General features: G+C 38.6%; 1 protein-coding gene across 1 annotated transcript in view; it reads right to left on the reverse strand.

Moving 5' to 3' along the window:
- Nucleotides 1-7,323: 7,323 nt before the first annotated feature.
- The window catches only part of LOC124623707, a 148,415-nt gene continuing 133,655 nt past the window's right edge, over nucleotides 7,324-22,083 (reverse strand). The window contains exons 9-10 of the mRNA XM_047149060.1: nucleotides 13,160-13,459; nucleotides 7,324-7,464 (exon numbers count right to left, since the gene is read on the reverse strand). Coding sequence (XP_047005016.1) covers nucleotides 7,324-7,464; nucleotides 13,160-13,459 — 441 coding nt within the window. The remainder of the gene's footprint in view (nucleotides 7,465-13,159; nucleotides 13,460-22,083) is intronic.

Genomic DNA, 22,083 nt, shown 5'->3' on the forward strand with positions numbered 1-22,083 from the left:
CTACGGTAGGTGCAACCACAACGGAGGGGTATCTGTTGAGAGGCCAGACAAACGTGTGGTCCCTGAAGAGGGGCAGCAGCATAGTCAGTAGTTGCAGGGGCAACAGTCTGGATGATTGACTGATCTGGCCCTGTAACACTAACCAAAACGGCCTTGCTGTTGTGGTACTGCAAACGGCTGAAAGCAAGGGGAAACTACAGCTGTAATTTTTCCCGAGGGCATGCAGCTTTACTGTATGACTAAATGATTATGGTGTCCTCTTGGGTAAAATATCCCGGAGGTAAAGTAGTCCCCCATTCGGATCTCTGGGTGGGGACTACTCAGGAGGACGTCGTTATCAGGAGAAAGAAAACTGGCGTTCTACGGATCGGAGCGTGGAATGTCAGATCCTTTAATCAGGCAGGTAGATTAGAAAATTTAAAAAGGGAAATGGATAGGTTGAAGATAGATATAGTGGGAATTAGGGAAGTTCGGTGGCAGGAGGAACAAGACTTTTGGTCAGATGAATACAGGGTTATAAATACAAACTCAAATAGGGGTAATGCAGGAGTAGGTTTAATAATGGATAAAAAAAATAGGAGTGCGGGTAAGCTACTACAAACAGCATAGTGAACGCATTATTGTGGCCAAGATAGACACGAAGCCCACGTCTACTACAGTAGTACAAGTTTATATGCCAACTAGTTCTGCAGATGATGAAGAAATTGATGAAATGTATGATGAGATAAAAGAAATTATTCAGATTGTGAAGGGAGACGAAAATTTAATAGTCATGGGTGACTGGAAATCGACAGTAGGAAAAGGAAGAGAAGAAAACGTAGTAGGTGAGTATGGATTGGGGCTAAGAAATGAAAGAGGAATCCGCCTGGTAGAATTTTGCACAGAGCATAACTTAATCATAGCTAACACTTGGTTCAAGAATCATGAAAGAAGGCTGTATATATGGAAGAACCCTGGAGATACTAAAAGGCTTCAGATAGAATATATAATGGTAAGACAGAGATTTAGGGACCAGATTTTAAATTGTAAGACATTTCCAGGGGCAGATGTGGACTCTGACCACAAACTATTGGTTATGACCTGTAGATTAAAACTGAAGAAACTGCAAAAAGGTGGGAATTTAAGGAGATGAGACCTGGATAAACTGAAAGAACCAGAGGTTGTACAGAGTTTCAGGGAGAGCATAAGGGAACAATTGACAGGAATAGGGGAAAGAAATACAGTAGAAGAAGAATGGGTAGCTTTGAGGAATGAAATAGTGAAGGCCGCAGAGGATGAAATAGGTGAAAAGACGAGGGCTGGTAGAAATCCTTGGGTAACAGAAGAGATACTGAATTTAATTGATGAAAGGAGAAAATACAAAAAACTAGCTCACTTGTACCTTGTGACCTAGCTCACTAGAATGTACCTAGAACCGACTAAAATATCCCTTGGTAATCCGCTTGTCAGGTCTGACTCACTTAATATCATTTTAATAAAGTCTGTTTCATATTAAATTACTTAGAGAAATTAATAAAAATGAATATTTTTCATATCACATTCAGCAATTTTCAAAGCAATTATTTTTTTCATACAAAAGGTAAATGAAGGAAAATAAATTTTATAATTTTTATAGAAGGTGAATGGAAGTAAATAAAGAAAACAAATTATGGTGAAGATAAAAAATTTTGAATACACAAATAAATACAGTATCTATTAATTATTTTAAATTGTTTGAAATACTCTCCAGTGGATCCACTGGAAATTATATTATCCAAAAGAAAAACTACTATATGTTAAAGTTATAAAAAATAACAAAACTGAATTTATTAAAGTAAAATATGACTATGCTCTTGTTTTAGAATAGTTTGCACAGAATGAATTCAATGTCATAAAATTAATTATTTCTATTTTTAAAGTTCTTCATTCCTTTATATTTCATTTTCATCTGTTCATTTTCAATTAATTAAATATCCCAGTCAGTAAGTATCTATCTGGTAAAGTAATCTTAAACTCATATATATATATATATATATATATATTCATATCCAGTAACACTATATCAAACATTTATATCTAACTCAGTTAGTTTTTTAACCTATTTCAAGATATGTTGTTGAGCCTCTTGATTAGTCTCCATTTATATATAAAATTTTTATTAGATTTTTTTATAATTTGTAATATCCATATGGTAATGTATCTATTTTATTTTCCAAAACATATCTTTTGTCACCATGAAGGCTCAAAGTTTTCTTGTTTATTGAAAAAATGTCTGTCTGGTGTTTTTCAATTCAAACAATGTTAATTCTTCTCTATTGTTAAGCAAACAATCTTTATAATCTTCTAGGTTTATTCTATTTTTTACAATACATTTCTTAACTCCTTCAGATTTTTTCTCTGTTTTATCACAAACTTTATAAGGGTACATTTTTGCTGTCAAACCACAAAATACTTCCATTATTTTTCTATTGCATTCATTTGACGTTTTTCCTACAGCTTTCTTGTAAACATGTGGAATACCATAAACATTACTTTCAGATAATCACTAGTATTAAATTTATCAATCTTCATTTTCATGTCTTCATAAAAATCTTCAGTTTATATATTATAGATATAACTGTCTGAATCTTGATAACACAACTCAATATTTTCGTCATATTTCGGTTTCATTATTCTATAGTGAAAATCATGCATCAGTTCTTTGGATAAATCAGGTATAATCATACCAACATAGATGGGTTTATTAAATGTAATTTTTGTTTTATTCATATGAATAGCAGCAAGATTTTCATTAAATATAGATCTCGTTTTAAAGTTTCACTTTGCTGTTAATTTATCACATTTTCCTCCATCTGACACTAATTTTATATTCACTCTGTTTCTTATATTTACCATTGTCTTGCCAAAGACTGAGTATCCTACATTTAAAGAAATCTTTTTCAAAATAATTTTTGGCTTTAGTCCTCATTACCGTATTTAAATCTATATACTTCTTCTTCAACCAATTGATTTGTTTAGATTTTAAAACTCCATGTATTTTTGTTAATTTCATTCCCAATGATAAATACTGTTTAAGATTCTTATAATGAACTGAATATTTATTTTTTTTTCATTCAGAGTAGTTAAGAACTTACGTTCATTAGTTCATGGTACAATTTTATTTTCAGGAACTAATGGTAAATTTTTAAGTAAATCACACATTTTTTTTGGATATTCTAAATCTACTTCAAAAATAAATACAATTTTAGCAATATCTGATATTTCACTTATTTTTATATGATCAAAATTGGCTGGTTCTTCCCATTCAAATCCATCATATGGCAAATATTATATAGCATAATCAATAAATTATTTGTATCTAAATATGCTAGATAAATTAATACATTTTACTACAAAAATCCTTCATACATTTATTGTTTGCTTTAAGATATATTTTACAACACTATTATATTCCTCCTCTTATTCCCTTTTCAACCATTAAAATCATACAATAATCATGTAAGAAATCAAGTGGTTGTTGAGTCATTTTCAACATTGCAGCCCAAGATAATCCTGGTGCAGTAAAATGCTAAGATGGATCTAGATCATATGCATTTATACAAGTTTTTCGAAAATTTTCAAATAAATTAGACAATAACAGTACAGTAGTTTTAAGATATGGATCATGATGCTCACCTAGATTTTTAATATTAATATTTTTCCAGACTACTTTTGCATGTTTATGATCTTCATCACTTATTTCACAGTCATTCAATTTATTATAGAATTCTCCCTTTCCTAGTACTTTTGTCTCTTAAAAATTTATCCAAGATTCCATGTAATCATACTGATATACACCTTTTCTGATCACTAAATCGAATAATTCTTCTTAGAAAAAGTTTCGAGTTTTTGCATTAGATCTCTCTTAAAATTTGATGAAAGTTTAAGTGAAGAAGCCATAAATTTAAAAGTGTTAATAAATCTCATTTTCAAACTTCCTGTCTTCTTACCAAAACTAACATATATGTCTCCATTGTTTGATATTAAATATATTTCTCTCCTATCATAAACAAGTTCTTTCACAAACAGATGTAAATCATATCCGGGTAAATTATGTGAATAAATTGTTAAAAACCTCAGATGTTTTAAATGTAAATTATATTTATTATGTAATGGATTTATATATTTGTCACTCAGATGCTCATGATGAGTACCATTTTTATTGTTTGGTGAATAATGACAGTTAACTGTATATAAACTTTTGGTTTATTATGTCTTGATTGTTCTTCAGGAGTTAATGGTTTCATTTCTTCAACTTTAAAACAGATTCTTCAATTAATTCAAAGTCTTTTTTTATAAATTCAATAATTTTTATAAGAATTTTGTCCTCTATAAACAACAGGATCTTTCTAGTGTTCATTTACATATTTAATATAATAACAGGATCCACTTGGTTCATGTTTTTGGTATTTCATTGTATATGAATTTTCTGATTTCAGTTGACAGTTGCCCATCTTCAATAGTGAACTTTCAGAATCAGCACAAATAACTAATGGAACTTTCTGTATATGTTGATAATAAGAACCTTTCTCTGGCATTCCTACTTTTAATGGTTCATTAACTAAACAGCTTGTTGTGTGATTATCTAATTTTTCTTTACTAGTGAAATGGAGTAAACATACATCACAAATAGATTTTATGTCTTCATGTTTATTAATTTGACTCAAAACAAGCCTAGATATATATTTTATACACAATAGTGCGAATTATGTCCTTCCTTAAAATAAAGGAGATTTATATGTTTCTCTTTCTTACTGTTCATAATTTTTAATGGGTAAACTTAATACTTTCATTAAACGAATAAATGTTGATAAATACATTAACTTTATATTCAGTTTTTGGAATATGATCAACCACTACAGGAAACTCAAATTTTTCAAGTTTCTGATCAAGATCAAGACCAAGATTTTTACATTTTGTTAGTCTCTCTGAATTTTTATCTACAGGATGTAAAGCAGATTTTCTAGACCACACAAAACATTTTTTATCTTTATTATTCATATTAATACATCTTTTTTAATTTTTTATTTTATCTGGTAATTCGATGTAAGATGAACCTCTCAGTGAAACATGTCTGGTAATTGCCAGTTATAAAACCATGATTCTATTTAATGTCCACCCTGATCAACATGCTTGAAAATTACCTATTATAGATAAAATTTCATTTTTTTAATTATCTCTCTTTCATTTGTGATCCTATAGCTTTCTATTTGTGTGCATTTTGTACTCACAAGAAAGTCTGTAAGTTATTTTCAATCCATATTGTATTATTAGATTGTCTTTTACAATGTTCGAACACAATATATGTTCCAGAATCCTGTTGCATATCGAAGTTAATGATATGGGCCTGTAGAATGAGAATTTCACTCTGCAGCAGAGTGTGCGCTGATATGAAACTTCCTGGCAGATTAAAACTGTGTGCCCGACCGAGACTCGAACTCGGGACCTTTGCCTTTCGCGGGCAAGTGCTCTACCAACTAAGCTACCGAAGCACGGCTCACGCCCAGTACTCACAGCTTTACTTCTGCCAGTACCTCATCTCCTACCTTCCAAACTTTACAGAAGCTCTCCTGCGAACATTGCAGGACTAGCACACCTGAAAGAAAGGATATTGCGGAGACATGGCTTAGCCACAGCCTGGGGGATGTTTCCAGAATGAGATTTTCATTCTGCAGCGGAGTGTGCGCTGATGTGAAACTTCCTGGCAGATTAAAACTGTGTGCCAGACCGAGACTCGAACTTGGGACCTTTGCCTTTTGCTTGCCCGCGCAAGGCAAAGGTCCCGAGTTCGAGTCTCGGTCGGGCACACAGTTTTAATCTGCCAGGAAGTTTCATATGGGCGTGTAATTTAGTGGATTCTCCTACTACCGTTCTTGAATATTGGTGTGACCCGTGCAACTTTCCAGTCTTTGGATACAGATCTTCTGTTCAGTGAACAGTCGTATATGATTGTCAAGTATGGAGCTAATGCAGTAGCATACTCTTAAAGGAACCTATGTGGTATACTGTGTGGACCAGAAGACTTGCTTTTATTTAGTGATTTAAGTTGCTTCACTACTCTGAGGATATTTACTCCAACATTACTCATGTTGGCAGCTGTCCTCGATTCGAATTATGGAATATTTACTTTGTCTTCTTTTGTGAAGGCATTTTGGAAGGCTGTATTTAGTAACTCTGCTTTGGCAGCACTGTCTTCGATAGTATCTCAATTGCTATCACACAGAGAAGGCATTGATCGTTTCTTGCCACTAAAACACTTCACATATGACCAGAATCACTTTGGATTTTCTGCCAGGTTTCGAGACAAACTTAGGTGGTGGAAACTGTTAACAGCATCTCTCATTGAAGTCTGTGCTAAATTTCCAGCTTCTGTAAAAGATCACCAACCTTGGGAATTTTGTGTCTGTTTAAATTTGGCAGTGTTCTGATCTGTTTTGTGTGCCATGGAGGGTCGGCTCTATCGTTTGTTAGTTTATTTGGTATAAATCTCTCAATTGCTGCTGATACTATTTCTCTGAATTCAAGCCACATCTGGTCTACACTTATATTATTAATTTGGAAGGAGTGGAGACTGTCTCTCAGGAAGGTGTCAAGTGAATTTTTATCTACGTTTTTGAATAGGTATATTTTTCGCTTGTTTTTCGAGGATTTGGGGGTTACAATATTCAGTCTGGCTGTGACAACACTGTGTTCACTAATCCATACTGATGCTCGTTATTAACTCAGGATTCTTTGTTGCTAAGAGGTCAAGTGTATTTTCACAACCATTTACTATTCGTGTGGGCTTATCAACTAACTGCTCGAAATAATTTTCAGAGAATGTGTTTAGCACAATTTCGGATGATGTTTTATGCATACCTCCAGAATTAAACATGTATTTTCGCCAACATATCGAGGGAAAATTAAAGTCACCATCAACTATAATCGTATGAGTCAGGTACGTGATTGAAATCAAACTGAAGTTCTCTTTGAACCTTTCAGCAACTGTATCATCTGAATTGGGAGGTCGGTAAAAGGATCCAATTATTATTTTATTCCGGTTGCCAACAATGACCTCTGCCCATACTAACTCACAGGAACTATCAACTTCAATTTTGCGATAAGATAAACTACTTCTAAAGGCGGGTAGACACTTAGCGCGCCGTGGCGCACCGCACTGCGCAAAACGGCTCTGCGCCCTCAGTGTGGACGGCGAACCGCGCTGCGCCGCGTCGTGCTGCGCCGCGCCGCGCAGTTTTCCGGCTGTTGTCGGTACATCAAAGGAAGTCGCGCGCTTGCACGCGCTCAGTTTAGACGGGGCTCGGCTCACTCCATCTTCAGACCGTGCGCGCGCTCCAACTGGAACACAGTGCGCGTCTCGGAGCGGCGCGGCGGGGCGCGGACGGCGCACTCCTCTCTGTTACAGCTGTGCGCGGGATGCAGCAGAGCGGCGCAGCACAGACCCGCCTTAACAGCAACAAACACGCCACCGACAACTGTGTTTTGCCTATCCTTTTGGAACACCGTTACGTTCTTCACAAAAATTTCGTCTGAGCTTATCTCTGGCTTTTAGCCAGCTTTCAGTGCCTATAACGATTTGAACATCAGTGCTTCCTATCAGTGCTTGGAGTTCTGGTACACTCCCAGCACAGCTACAACAATTTACAACTGTTACACGGATCTACATTCTTCCTGTGTTCGGCCTGCCCGGTACTGTAATATGAAAACTGTCAAATTCCAAAACTCTGACTATGTTCTTATCAATGACAATAATTCTTTTAAACCTGGAATCATATTCAAGATTTTGTACTTTTTATTCATCTCCAGTCATAAAAGTAAATTCAATTATTTGTCTGTCATATACTACATTTTCCATTTTATTACACTTATCTAAAGCAGAAGTAAGATCTGTATGCACACTTTTCATTTCTTCATCAAGATTTGTTGTAATGTTAAAATCATCTTGATGAATCTGAGAAACTTTTTCATTAAAATATGTTTTAGTGTCATAATTATCGAATTGCATTAAAATACTTGTATATTCAGGTTTTGTAACATTTTTTTCCAAGTATCATATAGTAACAGCTGATAACCATTTACTGAGTCATTTATATTCTTCTACCTTTAAAATCAAAATATCCTGTAGTTCTTTTAAAAATGAGATGTAATTCTTTATGGAATTGTTTATTTAAACTTTCTATCTTTGATCAATTTTTGCTTCTGATTCATTTTTTATGTTTTCTAAATTTATTTGACCATTAATTGCGTCATCTTTAGGGTGTGCCTTATTTCCACAAATCTCCATTTATTAGAGTCAAAATATGATTAAACTAATAATTCATACATAATAGTTTTAAAACAAAGAGACACAAATGACAACATATACTTTATCAAAATTCTGAATTCTTTATTCACTGTAGTACAACTCACTTGAACCGAGATATATAACCAATTCTTTTGGAATATTTCCACCAAATGAATCAAATACAAATTTTTTATTATTATTCTTATAATAACAAATACAGTGAGTACCAGGATGGCCAGATGTATCTAAATTAACTATTCCACATGCTAAATATTTTGGTTCATTAGGTAATTCTGCAATTATAAGAAAGACACGAAAATATCTCATTTTTCATTGTTTAGCTAATTTTTCAATGTCAAAACTAAATAAACGATTATTAAATTTTGTAATTATTTGTTAGAATTTTTTTTAATCCAGCACCTTTTGTCTCCATTGCTTGATTATGACTTTTCTGTTCTTCCAGTTCTGCATCTGCTTTTTTCTTGTTTATTGCTTTTGCAGAGCCACTATTAAATGAACTAATATGTGCTAGATATGGTAATGCAGCTACTAGTAATCCATCTTCATATAGTGTTAGTCCTTTATGTTCTTACTTATTTATTAGATTCAATAATCTATTTCACAACAGAAGTATTTAATGTAACAAGTAAATTTCCACCACTTTTTGGACGCTTTCTCGCTTTCTATACCTTTATTTTTTGAAAATCTGTTAAAAATGGTTCAACACTACTTAATTATTCATAACTCAGTTTAAATTTAAGTGATTTTCGTTTAGTTTTGCCACTATAGTACAGTATAATCAATTGAAAAGTTATTCATTTATAAAGATAAAACATTTGTAAGAATTAATAATTTTACAGTTCCCATCCATTTTCATCAAGCTGCAGGCTTAAACTTGCTTCAGCTGGCTCTAGTTCAATAACCATACCAAATTTTCGGTTTCCATACATTATTCCTCCCACTGCAATTGCAGCTATTTTTTTCTCATAACAAAGCGTCACTTGCATGCATTCGTTCTTTTGCAGCTAATTGAAGTTCTTTATCAGTTTGATGTCTAGGTTCTAAATCTTTATTATCTCTATAAACAATATCATGTTTTTACAAGCTTCATCTATGGATTAATTCCTTTATCTCCAAGTGCTAGTCTTTCTTCAGACTTAGTAAATGGCCTGCAGTATTTATTATTGATAGATGCATGTCTGCATTGGTAAATTATTTAAAGCACAAATTATCAGACCTTTTCCATTTTTTCACGTTCCAGAATGTATTTGGTAAAATCTGTTCATAAATGGAATTCCTTTGGGATTATTAATAATAAAATCACTAAATTTGTTTGGTAACATCTGTGTTACTCCAAGTTTTTCATTGTGGTAATTTTCATTTCCAGCTGTTTCTTCTCTATGAATTAATCGATCGATTAAATCTCTAACATCATTGATCCAAACATATTCAAATGGTTTTTCTGCATAGTACACATGTTTTTGAATCTGAATAATCTGAAGAATCTGAATCTGATGATAGTTGATATACTTTTGGAAAATAGACATTAAAAGTTACTTATATCAGTTTATTGTATTTTTTACCTCTACTTGATTTTATTTTATTTGAGTTACTCTCAGAATATAATGCTCCTGAATTGTTCAATATATCTGCATAATATGATAACTCAACAAACTAAAATTTTTCACCCATATCATCGATAATAATTTGGTTTTTAGTTATTGCCATCGAAATCAACTGCAAAATGCCAACAAATCTATATCTATCAACAGGTTTTAATCCAAAAGTTAGATCTTCACTATGATTAATATACCTTCACATTCTTTCACAAAAATGATGATTATGAGTAATATCCAGCTACACTGCTATATAAATTGTTTATATTTTATATCATTCATGATGAGCCCATTTTGGCAAATTGCCATCATAAGGTGTTCTGTAAATATATAAGTAAGCGATGGTCTTAATATAATGGTTTTGTAACTATGATCTGAGAAGCTATAATATATCATTAGGTGTTTTTTCCTTATATGAAACATCATTGCTATCATGTCCTGTCTTTTTTTTTTTAATTATTACTTTCTCCCAGCTGTACAGTGGATATGTGTATCGGATTTTACTTGTTTTCCATGTATGCTACTTTTATGACAGCTTGGATGACAGTGGGTCAGCGATATTACACAGTTAAATAGTTACCATTATAAATAAGTGATATGTGGAATTCAGTGGTTTTTTTATTATTTTATATATTTGTTTCTAGTTGTGTTTTTGGCTATAGCTTGTTATAGTTTTATTTGATATTTTTGTTTTACATTTTTAATTGTTTCGTAATATTTGTTACTGTCCATGAGTTAACTGGAAAAGCGTGGCCTAGTCAGCTGGTAAGAGGTGATGGTAGGGTTCGAGTGTATTGCAGACCCCATGAAGCTATGGACCCAAGTTGTAAACAAGACACTGTGCAAGCTGATGATGACTCCTCTGGTTCAACTGAACCGATCACTGAACTTTTTCAGCCGTTCATGGACGTCATTTACCCAAACAATGGTGGAATTTTTATGGATGACAATGCTTCATGTCACTGGGCCACAATTGTTTGCGGCTGGTTTGAAGAACATTCTGGACAATTTGAGCGAATGATTTGGCCACCGGGTTCACATGACATGAATCCCTTCGAACACTTAATATGAGATAATCGAGAGGCCAGATCGTGCACAAAATCCTACACCTGCAACACTTTGGTAATTAGGGATGGCTGTAGAGGCAGAATGGCTCAGTATTTCTGGAGAGACTTCCAGCGACTTGTTGAGTCCATGCCACATACAGTTGCTGTCCCACAGTGGGCAAAAGGAGGTCCGACATGCTGATAAAAAATATCCCATTACCTTTGTCATCTCAGTGTACGTGACAATATATATGTAGAGCAGCCATTTATTACCTTTTATTTATTTTTTATTTACTACTCCTGAGGATGGAGAAGGCTGTTTGAGATCCGGCACAATAAAGGAAAGCCTTCCTTTTGAGCCAAGTTTCCCACTAGACCGGAAGCGAGCCAGAAGAAATTAAATAACGGACCTAAACAGCGCTCCTGATCCTAATTTCGTCCCCCTACGTATTACGGGCTTCCATTGTTGATAAGAAATGTTTAGCTGTGCGCGCATGAGAGAGACCTCGGTCCATAGCTTTGCTGAGACAGTATGTTGTGTGCAGTATGTTTAGCTTCCGAGTTCTACGGAATTAATCTTTTTAGACTCTGGGAGTTAGTGCAGCAGCCAAGTTAACAAATTCCTATTTGTTTGAGCATTGGTTTCTGTTAAAATATTGGGCTTTATTTCAGTCGTGCATTGCAGTTTGTTGCATGTAATCGCTTTTGTCAATGGTTTTGCCTATATCGCTCTAGCTGTCATTATAATAAATTCCTGGCGTGTTCATAATTTCATCCCCCTTACAATTCCTAAATTCGTTCCATGGACGAAATTTGGAAGTGTTACTAATAATTCATTTTATTTGCTATTCATAGAGATTGTTTTAGTTTTTCCTATTGAAAAGGGCTGTCGGAGAGAAATGGAATCATTGCACAAAATACTGGGTGATCAAAAAGTCAGTATAAATTTGAAAACTGAATAAATCACGGAATAATGTAGATAGAGAGGTACAAATTGACACACATGCTTGGAATGACATGGAGTTTTATTAGAACCAAAAAAATACAAATGTTAAAAAAATGTCCAACAGATGGCGCTTCATCTGTTGAGAATAGCAATAATTAACATAACAAAGTAAGACAAATCAAAGATGATGTTCTTTACAGGAAATGCTCAATATGTCCACCATCATTCCTCAACAATAGCAGTAGTCGAGGAATAATGTTGTGAACAGCACTGTAAAGCATGTCCGGAGTTATGGTGAGGCATTGGCGTCGGATGTTGTCTTTCAGCATCCCTAGAGATGTCGGTCGATCACAATTCACTTGCGACTTCAGGTAACCCCAAAGCCAATAATCGCACAGACTGAGGTCTGGGGACCTGGGAGGCCAAACATGACGAAAGTGGCGACTGAGCACACGATCATCACCAAACGACGCGCGCAAGAGATCTTTCATGTGTTTTTTCTTGGTTCTAATAAAACCCCATGTCATTCCAAGCATGTGTGTTAATTTGTACCTCTCTACTACATTATTCCGTGGTTTATTGAGTTTTCAAATTTATACTGACTTTTTGATAACCCGGTACTTGGTTTGTTGTCTCAAGTGATTTATTATAATGAAAGTGTTTGGCAGTGTTATAATCGACAAATACATTTAAATTAACTGCATTTTAGAGTACTTTTATGGGGGGCAAAATGGCGAACTTTTTTTTGTATTTGTGTTTTGACTGCGCTAATGCTTATGTTAAATACTGGCTTTAGTACGTTATAACAGTTGGATTGTTAATTGCCTACAAGTAGAGAATAAATTCAGGAATGTGAATATCAGTTTGTTGTGCTTTCCATAACCTTTCAGGGCTTATACAGGCCTAGCCTGTTAAGGTGACGAATTTTGGGCCCCCTACTTTGGCGCTACTACTTACCACTACAGTGGTTGTTCTGAAATGGGTTTTGAATGATGATAAGTTTACAGATATTCAAAACCTTTAGTTGAATCGCCGTTTTAACCAAGGCAATGATGTTTGGTTTGTGGGGCGCTCAACTGCACGGTCATCAGAGCCCGTACAATCCTTATACAGTCCAATTTTTTACACAGTCCACTGTAGCTACTGCCAAGAATGATGATGATCATGATGAAATGATGAGGACACACAAACACCCAAGCTCCGGGCAACCAAGACGACCTACGTGGTTTTATGGAACAATCGAACGAGCGAAGCGCGTGTTCGGCTGCGGCCGGTTCCTGGGCCTGTTACGGCTGTAGTAGATGCCCAGCGGATAGCGCTGGCGGCGAGTTTGTGGCCGGCGCCGCCAGAGCGCTCTCTCGGCGGCGAGCGCGAGCGCCGCGACTGCGCAGCCCGCGGCCAGCGCGACCCCGGCGCCCAGCAGCTTGCGCAGCCCCACGAGCGCGCGCGTGCTGGCCGGCCGCGACGTCCGGCTCTCGGCGGCGCGAGTCGCCTGCATCGTGTCGGCCAGCCACTTCTCAACCAGCCCCGCCTCCACGCACCGTCGCACCTACAAACACACAAACATACTACTGTTTTGCCTATCATAATGATTGTTTAATTTTTTTATCGTTAGATCGTTCCTACATCAACATCTACATTTATACTCCGCAAGCCACCCAACGGTGTGTGGCGGAGGGCACTTTACATGCCACTGTCATTACCTTCCTTTGCTGTTCCAGACGCGTATGGTTCGCGGGAAGAACGACTGCCGGAAAGCCTCCGTGCGCACTCGAATCTCTCTGATTTTACATTCGTGATCTCCTCGGCAGGTATAAGTAGGGGGAAGCAATATATTCGATACCTCATCCAGAAACGCACCCTCTCGAAACGTAGACAGCAAGCTACACCGCGATGCAGAGCGCCTCTCTTGTAGAGTCTGCCACTTGAGTTTGCTAGACATCTCCGTAACGCTATCACGCTTACCAAATAAGCCTGTGACGAAACGCGCCACTCTTCTTTGGTTCTTTCCTATCTCTCCTGTCAACCCGACCTGGTGCGGATCCCACACTGATGAGCAATACTCAAGTATAGGTCGAAGGAGTGTTTTTTAAGCCCCCTCCTTTGTTAATGGACTACATTTTCTAAGGACTCTCCCAATGAATCTCAACGTGGCACCCGCCTTACCAACAATTAATTTTATATGATCATTCCACTTCAAATCGTTCCGTACGCATACCTCCAGATATTTTACAGAAGTAACTGCTTCCAGTGTTTTTTCTGCTATCATACAATCATACAATAAACGATCCTTCTTTCTATGTATTCGCAATACATTACATTTGTCTATGTTAAGGCTCAGTTGCCACTCCCTGCACCAAGTGCCTATCCGCTGCAGATCTTCGTGCATTTCGCTGCAATTTTCTAATGCTGCAACTTCTCTGTATACTACAGCATCATCCGCGAAAAGCCGCATGGAACTTCCGACACTAGTAACTAGGTCATTTATATATATTGTGAAAAGCAATGGTCCCATAACACTCTCCTGTGGCACGCCAGAGGTTACTTTAACGTCTGTAGACGCCTCTCCATTGAGAACAACATGCTGTGTTCTGTTTGCTAAAAACTCTTCAATTCAGCCACACAGCTGGTCTGATATTCCGTAGGCTCTTACTTTGTTTATCAGACGACAGTGCGAAACTGTATCTAACGCCTTCCGGAAGTCAAGGAAAATGGCATCTACCTGGGAGCCTGTATCTAATATTTTCTGGGTCTCATGAACAAATAAAGCGAGTTGGGTCTCACACGACCGCTGTTTCCGGAATCCATGTTGAATCCTACAGAGTAGTTTCTGGGTTTCCAGAAATGACATGATACGCGAGCAAAAAACATGTTCTAAAATTCTACAAGAGATCGATGTCAGAGATATAGGCCGTTAGTTTTGCGCGTCTGCTCGACGACCCTTCTTGAAAACTGGAGCTACCTGTGTTCTTTTCCAATCATTTGGAACCTTCCGTTCCTCTAGAGACTTGCGGTATACGGCTGTGAGAAGGGTGGCAAGTTCTTTCGCGTACTCTGTGTAGAATCGAATTGGTACCCCATCAGGTCCATTGGACTTTCCTCTGTTGAGTGATTTCAGTTGCTTTTCTATTCCTTGGACACTTATTTCGATGTCAGCCATTTTTTCGTTCGTGCAAGGTTTTAGAGAAGGAACTGCATTGCGGTCTTCTTCTGTGAAAGAGCTTTGGAAAAAGGCGTTCAGTATTTCACCTTTACGCGTGTCATCCTCTGTTTCAATGCCAGTATCATCCCAGAGTGTCTGGATATGCTGTTTCGATCCACTTACTGATTTAACGTAAGACCAGAACTTCCTAGGATTTTCTGTCAAGTCGGTAGATAGAATTTTACTTTTACTTTTTAAGCTGTTGCAAATGTGAAGTGCTAATACATTAATAACCGGTGTAACAGCCAGACTGTTGAATTCAGCAATAACGTGCATTGTGTTGTACAAGCGCAGGATGTCAGTTTGTGGCATGGAGTTCCATGCGTGTCGCACTAAGTCGGTCAGCTCAGGGAGGGTTTTTGCGTTTTCTGTGAATGACACTGTAGTTGTGTGACTAAGGCCTCCCGTCGGGTAGACCTTTCGCCGGGTGCAAGTCTTTCGATTTGATGCCACTTCGGCGACTTGCGTCTCGATGGGGATGAAATGATGATGACTAGGACAACACCCAATCCCTGAGTGGACAAAATCTCCGACCCAGCCGGGAATCGAACCCGGGCCTTTAGGATTGACATTCTGTCGCGCTGACTACTCAGCTACCGGGGCCGGACACACTGTAGTTGTCATCCAATAATGTCCCATATGTGCTCTACTGGAGACAGCCAACATGTTGGGTTACAACAGCGGTATGTGGCCGAGTGTTATCCTGTTAGAAAGACCTGTGGAATACTGTTCATGAATGGCGGCACAACAGATTGAATCACCAGAGTGATGACCAAATTTGAAGCCAGGTGGATAACCATGAGAGAGCTGCTGCTGTCATATGAAATCGCATCCAGAACAAAACTCCAGGTATAGACACTTCCGGGCGGTTGCCCTTGAAGTAACCGATTTGCAAGTTCATTGTGTCGCTGTGGTGACAACTGCTGCTCAGATTGCTACTGCAGTTACAGTACGATGGCTAGAGCCCTACGCCGAACACGATAGTCTTCTCTCTAGGTTGTGCCACGTGGACGTCTGGAGCTCGGTCTTTTTGCGACCGGACATTCTCATGACCACCGCTGTCAGCACTCGTGTACAATGGCTACATTCCTGCCAAGTCCTTCCGCAGCATCGCAGAAGGAACATCCAGCTTCTTGCAGCCCTATTACAAGATCTCGTTCAAAGTCAGCGATGTGTCGATAATGGCGTCTTTGTCGCCCTAAAGGCATTCTTTAATAACATCAGCTCACCAAGTCCAATCTCGAAGGTAATTAACGCTCATGACCGTTACAGCGTGTATTTCAAGCAAACTTGATTGGCATCCTCACAGTGACGCAACTAACGGCATAGTAACGCGACTAGCGCGAAACTTTAATAGACATCATGTTTCAGATATAGAGACATATCTGCCAACTTCCGTTTATGCCACACAACTCCATCGTGGTATTGCGATTTTTTTCCGTCAGTGTATATACAAAAGTAAAGTAACATACAAGGTGATCAGAAACAGGCGTCAAAGCTTGTAAGAATGTTGTAGGGTAGGTTCTGCTAAGGGATGACTGTTAAGTAAAAGATTCCATACGTTGCGCCGTTTGCGAGTTAATTAGCATTGAAGTTAGCCAATCAGGCCGTTGCACCCGCAAATTCAAGCGGGCCGCCAGATTTTATTAGCATCAATTTTTCCCATAGTGTAGATGATAGCGCACGAAACAGCCCAGCCTTTGGTTCGGGTTCGGTCCTCACTGCCTTCCCATGTCCAATTTTTGTATAGTTCTCTTGTTTGGTTTTAGGAACCAAACGTTTGGCGACACCGTCTCTGGTGGGCCACTTGATTTCGTGCGCGCAATGGTCTGATTGGTTAACGTCAATGCTAATTAATTGGGAAACGGCGCAACGTATCGAATTTTCTTTGTTAACAATTATTTCTCAGCACAACCTGCCCTACAGCAAAATTGTTCAAATGGCTCTGAGTACTATGGGACTTAACATCTTTGGTCATCAAAAAAATGGCTCTGAGCACTATGGGACTCAACATCTTAGGTCATAAGTCCCCTAGAACTTAGAACTACTTAAACCTAACTAACCTAAGGACGTCACACACACCCATGCCCGAGGCAGGATTCGAATCTGCGACCGTAGCAGTCCCGCGGTTCCGGACCGCAGCGCCAGAACCGCTAGACCACCGCGGCCGGCTCTTTGGTCATCAGTCCCCTAGAACTTAGAACTACTTGTTGTTGTTGTGGTCTTCAGTACTGAGACTGGTTTGATGCAGCTCTCCATGCTACTCTATCGTGTGCAAGCTTCTTCATCTCCCAGTACCTACTGCAACCTACATCCTTCTGAATCTGCTTAGTGTATTCATCTCTTGGTCTCCCTCTACGATTTTTACCCTCCACGCTGCCCTCCAATATCAAATTGGTGATCCCTTCATGCCTCAGAACATGTCCTACGAACCGATCCCTTCTTCTGGTCCAGTTGTGCCACAAACTTCTCTTCTCCCCAATCCTATTCAATACTTCCTCATTAGTTGTGTGATCTACCCATATAATCTTCAGCATTCTTCTGTAGCACCACATTTTGAAAGCTCCTATTCTCTTCTTGTCCAAACTATCTATCGTCCATGTTTCACTTCCATACATGGCTACACTACATACAAATACTTTCAGAAATGACTTCCTGACACTTAACTCTATACTCGATGTTAACAAATTTCACTTCTTCAGAAACGCTTTCCTTGCCATTGTCAGTATACATTTTATATCCTCTCTACTTCGATCATCATCAGTTATTTTGCTCCCCAAATAGCAAAACTCCTTTACTACTTTAAGTGTCTCATTCCCTAATCTAATTCCCTCAGCATCACTCGACTTAATTCGACTACATTCCATTATCTTCGTTTTGCTTTTGTTGATGTTCATCTTCAACTGCTCTTCCAAGTCCTTTGCTGTCTCTGACAGAATTACAGTGTCATCGGCGAACCTCAAAGTTTTTATTTCTTCTCCATGGATTTTAATACCTACACCGAATTTTTCTTTTGTTTCCTTTACTGCTTGCTCAATATACAGATTGAACAACATCGGGGAGAGGCTACAACCCTGTCTCACTCCCTTCCCAACCACTGCTTCCCTTTCATGTCCCTCGACTCTTATAACTGCCATCTGGTTTCTGTACAAATTGTAAATAGCCTTTCGCTCCCTGTATTTTACCCCTGCCACCTTTAGAATTTGAAAGAGAGTATTCCAGTCAACATTGTCAAAAGCTTTCTCTAAGTCTACAAATGCTAGAAACGTAGGTTTGCCTTTCCTTAATCTTTCTTCTAAGATAAGTCGTAAGGTCAGTATTGCCTCACGTGTTCCAGTGTTTCTACGGAATCCAAGCTGATCTTCCCCGAGGTTGGCTTCTACTAGTTTTTCCATTTGTCTGTAAAGAATTCGTGTTAGTATTTTGCAGCTGTGACTTATTAAACTGATAGTTCGGTAATTTTCACATCTGTCAACACTTGCTTTCTTTGGGATTGGAATTATTATATCCTTCTTGAAGTCTGAGGGTATTTCGCCTGTTTCATACATATTGCTCACCAGATGGTAGAGTTTTGTCAGGACTGGCTCTCCCAGGGCCGTCAGTAGTTCCAATGGAATGTTGTCTACTCCGGGGGCCTTGTTTCGACCCAGGTCTTTCAGTGCTCTGTCAAACTCTTCACGCAGTATTGTATCTCCCATTTCATCTTCATCTACATCCTCTTCCATTTCCATAATGTTGTCCTCAAGTACATCGCCCTCTATATACTCCTTCCACCTTTCTGCTTTCCCTTCTTTGCTTAGACTGGGTTTCCATCTGAGCTCTTGATATTCATACAAGTGGTTCTCTTTTCTCCAAAGGTCTCCTTAATTTTCCTGTAGGCAGTATCTATCTTACCCTAGTGAGATAAGCCTCTACATCCTTACATTTGTCCTCTAGCCATCCCTGCTTAGCCATTTTGCACTTCCTGTCGATCTCATTTTTGAGACGTTTGTATTCCTTTTAGCCTGCTGCATTTACTGCGTTTTTATATTTTCTCCTTTCATCAATTAAATTCAATATTTCTTCTGTTACCCAAGGATTTCTACTAGCCCTCGTCTTTTTACCTACTTTATCTTCTGCTGCCTTCACTACTTCATCCCTCAAAGCTACCCATTCTTCTTCTACTGTATTTCTTTCCCCCATTCCTATCAATTGTTCCCTTATGCTCTCCCTGAAACTCTGTACAACCTCTGGTTCTTTCAGTTTATCCAGGTCCCATCTCCTTAAATTCCCACCTTTTGCAGTTTCTTCAGTTTTAATCTACAGGTCATAACCAATAGATTGTGGTTAGAGTCCACATCCGCCCCTGGAAATGTCTTACAATTTAAAACCTCGTTCCTAAATCTCTGTCTTACCATTATATAATCTATCTGATACCTTTTAGTATCTCCAGGGTTCTTCCATGTATACAACCTTCCTTCATGATTCTTAAACCAAGTGTTAGCTATGATTATGTTGTGCTCTGTGCAAAATTCTACCAGGCAGGTTCCTCTTTCATTTCTTAGCCCCAATCCATATTCACCTACAACGTCTCCTTCTCTCCCTTTTCCTACACTCGAATTCCAGTCACCCATGACTATTAAATTTTCGTCTCCCTTCACTATCTGAATAATTTCTTTTATTTCATCATACATGTCTTCAATTTCTTCGTCATCTATAGAGTTAGTTGGCATATAAACTTGTACTACTGTAGTAGGTGTGGGCTTCGTATCTATCTTGGCCACAATAATGCGTTCACTATGCTGTTTGTAGTAGCTTACCCGCATTCCTATTTTCCTATTCATTATTAAACCTACTCCTGCTTTACCCCTATTTGATTTTGTGTTTATAACCCTGTAGTCACCTGACCAGAAGGCTTGTTCCTCTTGCCACCGAACTTCACTAATTCCCACTACATCTAACTTTAACCTATCCATTTCCCTTGTTAAATTTTCTAACCTACCTGCCCGATTAAGGGATCTGTCATTCCACGCTCCGATCCGTAGAATGCCAGTTTTCTTTCTCCTGATAACGACATCCTCTTGAGTAGTCCCCGCCCGGAGATCCGAATGGGGGACTATTTTACCTCCGGAATGTTTTACCCAAGAGGACGCCATCATCATTTAATCATACAGTAAAGCTGCATGCCCTCGGGAAAAATTACGGCTGTAGTTTCCCCTTGCTTTCAGCCGTTCGCAGTACCAGCACAGCAAGGCCGTTTTGGTTATTGTTACAAGGCCAGATCAGTCAATCATCCAGACTGTTGCCCTTGCAACTATTGAAAAGGCTGCTGCCCCTCTTCAGGAACCACACGTTTGTCTGGCCTCTCAACAGATACCCCTCCGTTGTGGTTGCACCTACGGTACGGCTATCTGTATCGCTGAGGCACGCAAGCCTCCCCACCAACGGCAAGGTCCATGGTTCATGGGGGAGTAAACCTAACTAACCTAAGGACATCACACACATCCATGCCCGAGGCTGGATTCGAACTTGCGACCGTAGCGGTCGTGCGGCTCCGGACTGAGCGCCTAGAACCGCGAGACCACCGCGGCAGACAGCCTTACAGCACTCTTAGGCCGTGTCCTACGTGAGCGACATAAGCGAGCGACAACTTCAGGCGACAAAACACAACCGCAGGTGTAGTTACGAAGTGTCCTACGTGAGTGACATCTGTGTCACTGCCTGTCTCCCGCTGCAACCTGCGACGTTTTTCATTGGTTTCAAAAGTAAAATTATTCTCCACCAACTCAGTCCGTTGACCAGCTATGCCTTCGTAGACGTAGATTAGCTGATGAAGATTTTTAATCATTCTCGCCTGTTATAAAAACTTTCATATGTAGAGGTAACGAATATAATAATCACCAAGTCAATATGTCCAAGAGTTAAATATTTTTTATTGAGTGTTGGAAGTACGTGAACATGATTGTTATGTATCACTTGACCCCTGAAAGCGCAGTGATAAATTATATGTAGACTGAAAAAGGAAATAGCTGTTTTGTCTTTCTAGAATAGACCCAACCTTTCACTTTTATTAATTTATACATTCTAATTACGTGACAGCAGTATTTCTAATTGTACCTAATATTAGCTGCATTACAGGGCGAGGTTCATATTTATCTAGAATGTCTGTTTAACACTCTGGGCTTGAGAAGACAGTTCACATGTTTGCACGCTTGACAGTATGTGCATGGCTGCAGCCAGTAACAACTTCGTGTGTTTCTGTTGGTTGTGTGGACATAGCACTCCATGTTTCAGCCTCGTACATCATCTGGTGCCTTATTCACTGAAGTCTAACGCAGAACATATCTATATACTGTAAAACAATGTAAAACTTATCCAGCTTAATCTATCGTAGCAGTTTAATCGCTGTTGCTGAAATCTGTACTTTGTTTAACCTGATGTGCAAATTCAGCACAATGACACTGCAGTCATGTTACAGTCATGTCCGCTAATGCCGTTGGTAAAAATACAGCTCACAACCGATCGTGATGCGCCCGCCATTCGAGAGAGACATTGTATACAGTCTTGTGGCGTGATGTCGCTCAATATAAACTTTTTTGTAATCGCTTCAAGTTTATTCGTAGTCTTAGATGAAATGCAGACACTATAGCGTGGTAGTTTCAGGTGAGGGGTGCTTCATACCAGATAACACCAAAATATAAACAGGACAGGGTTCGTGTCACAATACGGAACCGGCCGCGGTGGCCTTGCGGTTCTAGGCGCTACAGTCCGAAACCGCGGGACTGCTACGGTCGCAGGTTCGAATCCTGCCTCGGGCATGGATGTGTGTGATGTCCTTAGGTTAGTTAGGCTTAAGTAGTTCTAAGTTCTAGGGGACTGATGACCTAAGATATTAAGTCCCATAGTGCTCAGAGCCATTTGAACCATTTGAACAATACGGAAGCAGAGAACGTAGCATCGCCCCTAATGACCTGGCAGCGAACTTTGAATGC

The sequence above is a fragment of the Schistocerca americana genome, chromosome 1 (genome assembly GCF_021461395.2).
Source record: "Schistocerca americana isolate TAMUIC-IGC-003095 chromosome 1, iqSchAmer2.1, whole genome shotgun sequence".
Classification (NCBI taxonomy): domain Eukaryota; kingdom Metazoa; phylum Arthropoda; class Insecta; order Orthoptera; family Acrididae; genus Schistocerca; species Schistocerca americana.